The sequence below is a fragment of the Microplitis mediator genome, chromosome 11, assembly GCF_029852145.1.
Source record: "Microplitis mediator isolate UGA2020A chromosome 11, iyMicMedi2.1, whole genome shotgun sequence".
Classification (NCBI taxonomy): Eukaryota; Metazoa; Arthropoda; class Insecta; order Hymenoptera; family Braconidae; genus Microplitis; species Microplitis mediator.
The window spans coordinates 9638605-9644365 of NC_079979.1; the positions used below are offsets into that span (position 1 = coordinate 9638605).

Consider the following 5761-nt stretch of genomic DNA (forward strand, 5'->3'; position numbering starts at 1 on the left):
GACTCTAAATCCGTGGAGTCGTTAACACAAGTGCTTCTTGCTTCAAAATCTTCCGATAACTGGAATCGCCATGGCTCGTTACCATTCTTGCCATCTTTTCCATCGAAGTTTTGTTGATACTCATGTCCCGAATCTTCGTGCTCCATTGGCACTTCCGCCAATCGCTCCAACTCGCTTTGTGTCAACTCAGGCTTCTGCACTTCAATTATTTCATCTCTCTTTTTCTTTCTCATTTTTTCTTTAGCAGCTGATGATTCCTTGATTTTTCCTTTTGTCGTTACCCTGCCTTCTTCTGACGGTTGTTGTCTCTCCGCTTCCTGCCTCGCTTTTTCATCTCTTTCCGCTTTTTGCATCTTCCTTTCCATTTTCGCTTTATTTTTACTCCGTTGCGGACGACTACTGGCAATTTGTGGTTCCGCTCCAGGTTCTTAAGCTGATCCGGACGGCAGGTAATACTCCCCACTCCCATCACTTGCCATTCCCCGTGCTGACTCGCTGTCACTGAGGGGAATCCGTACCACGTTCTTGGGTCGCGACTTACTTCCCCTTGGACGTCCCCTTCGTCGCACTTCTTTTTGTTGTTGTATACCCGACGGGCCCGGATTTTGAGTAATCACAACTGGATTCGGCTTATCATTTCTTTTCGTATCATTGTCAGTCCTCATTTCGATGTCAGATTCTCGCGATGATGTATTATCTTGATGATCGTCCGTTCTTCTTAATTTCTTCTTTAAATTTTTGACCTTTTCTCTGACTTCTTCCATCAGCTGATGAGTGTGTTGCTGATGTTTCCTCTCTTGCTCTTTTACCAACATTTACTTCCACCATTGCCAATAAATCACCGTTTTCGTTTCTTACTGGGTTCAGTGATAAAGCATCTGCATTTGTGTTATTCTTACCTGGTCGATGGATAACTTCATATTCATATTCTTCTAATCGATTTATCCATCGCCGAATGTGCTCTCCGGGGCTTTTTGTAGACTTGAGCCACTGCAACGGTTGATGGTCGGTAACTAACGTAAATTTGTTACAAAAAATATATGGTCTAAACGTTTCAACAGCATACATAATAGCCAACAATTCTTTTTGGTCACTGTGTAACAGAGTTGCGAGATTTGCAATTAAAAAATACTGACAGTACAATATTTAATATACTTATTAATGGAGAATATTAAAAATACAAGTACATCGTATTTTTTAATTAAAGTTTATTTGCAGTAAAAATACAAAAATTAATTGTATTTGAAAATGCGCATAAATGAAAATAACCAGTATTTAATAATAAAAAAAATTTTAAGTAAAAATAAAAAATTTAATTTTAATTGACATGTAATGGGAAATACAAATTAAAAATTTTTTTTTATGAATGACTTTTTGTTGAGTTAGCTTTAAATAGCACACGCTGTTCGAAGTGTTCATCACTCAGGCGATTATATTTGGGCAAATTCATCATCGTTGCGTGACTAAAAAGTCGTTCCACTGGAGCCGATGATGGTAATGGAGTGTTAAATTTTAAGAATACTTGACGGATAGTTGGATAATCATCGAGTATGGAAAATCTAAATTTTGAGCTTTTTAAAAAGCAGTCAACTTCTGCAGCGGTTTGGCCTTGTGATGACGAAACTTTAAATTCTCTTACTAAAGCTCCCCGATTTCCAAAATTTAATTTTTGATTATCGGCATCACCATTATCAATTACGTCGATAGAAGTGTCGATAGATGCTTCTTTCGACACAGTTTCTGAAAATTTTTCATGTGCAAGCTTCTGAACATCCGGAGGAAAAGATGCTAGCCATTGACCCTTAAACAGTGGGTGAGAGATAGCTGCAATAAGAGCTTGATTATCAGCTAAGGAAAAGTCAAACTGATTTTGAAATCTTCGCTCAATAGACTTAATTGTAGTTACAACTATAGTATGACAGAACCTGAGTTTTTCACCGAGTAATAAATCATTCATGTCATTTTGGACTGATACTAATTGTGGCAAAAGACATCCGTAATAACATTGGTCTGCTTGCAATTTGTCAATTGCTAAAGCTAGTGGGGTTGAACACATGAGAAATTCCTCTAAATACTCGAAATCTACTTTACACAATGGCTCTTTTAGTTCACCAAAATCTTCATTAATCAACTTATCTTTAATACTTATGACTTGTTTTAAACAATCATAGGTAGAATTCCATCTGGTGACTACCGGACGCCGTAAAGAAATTCCTAAAGTGGACTTCAAGCGTTCATGTATTTTTGGAGATCGAAGCAACTTCCACAAACTCGAACATTTATCCATGACGTTTTTATGTTGTCTTTTCAAACGTTTATCATTATTGATAGCCTTTGTCACATCTTCAGAAGCAATAAGGTTTAAAGTATGGCTCGCACATTTGACATGTCGAGGTAACTTATGTTTACAATAACTGCCAAATGTATCGTCACTTTTTACAATTTTATCCGGGTCACTCTTATCAATTTCATTAATACCAATATCATCGTCCTCGTCAGCATTTCCATCATTTTTTTCACTTACATCTATTAAAGAAAAAAATTTGATTTTTTATTTTAAAAAATAAAAAATATTTCGATTAACTTACCTAATGAAGTATCGTCATAAGAGCCAACACCAAATTCTTTAAATGCTTTGGAAAAATTTGATGCATTATCAGTAACAGTAGCTTGGATTGAATCAACTGATAATCCAAATGATTCATGAATTCCGGATAGTAGTTTTGCTATAGCATCGAACGAATGAGTCCCCGGAAATCGACGGCAAGCAATAGCTGCAGACTTTCTGGTGTAAGTTTTCGGTTCAATCTTGAAAAAAGTAATTATATTTTTATAAATAAGATGTATCACAACTAATATAACCAGTATTGAACACAATTATATATTTGTATAATTTGTTTTTTTCATAGTGGACTTTTTTTAGTCAAATATTTAAAAAAAAATGCCTATAATACTGTAGAGGTTGAATTGAAAAAACATATTTACCCAGCTGACCGTGACACCTAAGTAACGACGTTGATTACTTGACCACATATCGGCTGTCGTACAAACATAGCCACCATCAGTAATTAATAATAGCAATTTATTGCGAACTTCTGCCATCAGTTCCTTATAACGTTGGTTGACTTTCTTCGCTAAAGTAAAGCGTGTTAAATGCTTCAGCTGATTTGTACCTTTTGTAAACTCAAAATCTGGAAAATTGTTTATGATATATAAACTCATAAAAGTAATACTTTAATCATACCACTACTGAATACTAAAAATTTAATATATTATAATCTTTTATTTTTAAACAGTCTATTAATAAATAATTACCAAGTGCTAGTCAAAAATATATCAGAAATAAAGAAAACTATGAAAAATTTTCAATTGTTTACTTTTAATTGAAGCTCAAGATTTATTATGTATATCAATTTTATCTTTTTGTTGTTTTTAATGAAATAAGAATTTCACAAAAATTAATTAATAAAAACGTCAGATGAATTACAAATCATGATTAGTTGAAAAACTGATGTAAGATATTATAGTAACTTGAACTTAGAACAAATATTTTTAGTAACTAAATTCTATTAAAATCAGCATTTGTATACTAATGAATAAACTTACAAATTGGAAAATATATTATAACAGTCTGTAATTTTGTGACGATTGTAAAATTTTTAAAGTATTTTATTATTTAGTTCAACATTAGACCAAATCACAAAGTCAAGTTTAACTTACCATCAAATATTTTACGAAAAGTCGGATCTTCAACAATACGAAAAGGAAGCATAAACTTTAATACAACATTTGTGATATTTTTTTCATAGAGATCTTGATTAAATTTACATTTCCAACGTTTTTTATCAATGATAACTTTTAACCCTTTGCGTTTCATGTCAGCATATTTCTGATATTCTTCATGAGACTTAGAATGTTTTGTCTATAATCAAACAAATACAAATAGTTGATTTGTAAAATTTAAAATATTTGAACAAACAGTCGAAATTTTCTAAGCATAAATGAGATACTTCAGGATAACTATGAAACTTGAAAAGTTCAAACAACAATAGAAATTTATTTTTAATTTAACTGTAGCATGAAACTTTTAATTTTTTTTTTTTTTTTTTTTTTTGTTAATGTATTACCGATTGAATTTTTCAAAACAAAATTACTCTTATTCAACTAAAAATCGTTTACCTTAAGATGCTTTATGAAATTTGATGTTACTTGCATTGATCCTTTAAATTTCTTTGGTGGATCGCAGAAATTGCATATGGCATGAACTGAATTAAACGAACTCAATTCCATATCAACTTTAAAAAATTTTCCATCGAGGCAAGCCGAGTTTTTTATAGCATTCAAAAATTTTTCTTGTTCACTCATAGTATTATCATTGGCATCATTACCGTCCGTATTGCTGAGATCATGATTTTGACTACTACCACTGTTATTATCATCATTATCATCATCGTTATCATCATCATCGTCACTAATATCATTTGAATTTTTTTCGGTGTTATTCTCTTCAAAACTGTTGTCACAAATATTACGAGAGACATCTCTTTTAACACCATCTTCATTATCTGAGTGCATAGATAATCCACTTAGTTCTCGAGATAACTGTAAGTCGTTACCTTCATCTTTACTTGATTCTTGCAATATAAGAATATTGTTTTTTGTTTTATTAAAAGTTGATGACAACTGTAGCTTACACTTTTTTTTACGAGGTGAATTTTCTACAGACCTAAAAATAAATAAAAAGAAAGAACATTTTAATATCAATATGGAGCAGCACATTTTCAACGACTTAATTATAATTATTACACTTACATGTTGATGAAGAATAATATATAACAAAATAAAACTCAAAACATAGAATATTTTATTCAAATAATGTATTTTAAGTTAAACTTAGCTTCCAAAATCTCCGCGAGCTTCAAAATTTATGAAATTAAAGCCACAAAAAGGTTATAATTGTACCGTCTAGTAGTCAATCACATCTAGATTACACTAATTCAGTATACAACACCAAACTTATACGTTTCAATTCGATTTTCACAAAATATAACAAGATGTCTTTCTTCAAAACATTTATTTTGAATGTCAACACTTATTGCACTGAAAGAGTGAGAACGACACAAAAGAATAATGTGTATAGTGTGATTATTATATAATAAAAAACTCTACATAGTTGTATCAGAGTATTACACACTACGCCACCATGCGTGACTTTTAGAAACTTAATCTTAAACTAGCTTGTGGAGGGAGAAGTGGCTTGCTCAGTCATATTTGAAATTCTACATGAGCATATTATGATTTTTTATGGTTAAGAAGGAATACAAATAAGAAAATCAATATCAATAAATATTTTTCAAAGATAAAAATTTGTAGATATTAGGTTATAAAAAACTTCCATTAATTAATCAAAACAGAATACTTATACTTTTTCAAAAGGTTTTAGTTTAAATATTTTAGCGCTTTTTATGAATGATTTTCAAATAGTGTCAATGAATTAAAGCACTTAATTAATTATAATCATTCAATTACAAATAGCCACATCTAACTAATTTGACGGCTATAGTATTTATTTACTAAACAGGAAAATAATTTGTATTTCTTAACGAATAATATACAAATAAAACATAATATATGAGACATAAATAAAAATAATACTAATAATCAATAATAAATAGTGGATCAACTTGTCATTATTTAAGTGTGAATATAGAAGATGTGAGACAATTTATAAATTGTGAAATTCATATAACATGAATAAATA

At 30.9% G+C, this 5761-nt stretch overlaps 1 protein-coding gene across 1 annotated transcript; it reads right to left on the minus strand.

Moving 5' to 3' along the window:
- Positions 1 to 1255: 1255 nt before the first annotated feature.
- LOC130677076 (zinc finger BED domain-containing protein 4-like) lies at positions 1256 to 5554 on the minus strand. The gene is made up of 5 exons (XM_057483662.1): positions 4180 to 5554; positions 3721 to 3922; positions 2986 to 3191; positions 2589 to 2808; positions 1256 to 2526 (listed from the first exon to the last, which is right to left on the minus strand). The coding sequence occupies exons 1-5, from the start codon at positions 4777 to 4779 to the stop codon at positions 1361 to 1363; spliced, it is 2394 nt and encodes a 797-aa protein (XP_057339645.1). The 5' UTR covers positions 4780 to 5554; the 3' UTR covers positions 1256 to 1360.
- Between the last annotated feature and the right edge of the window lie 207 nt (positions 5555 to 5761).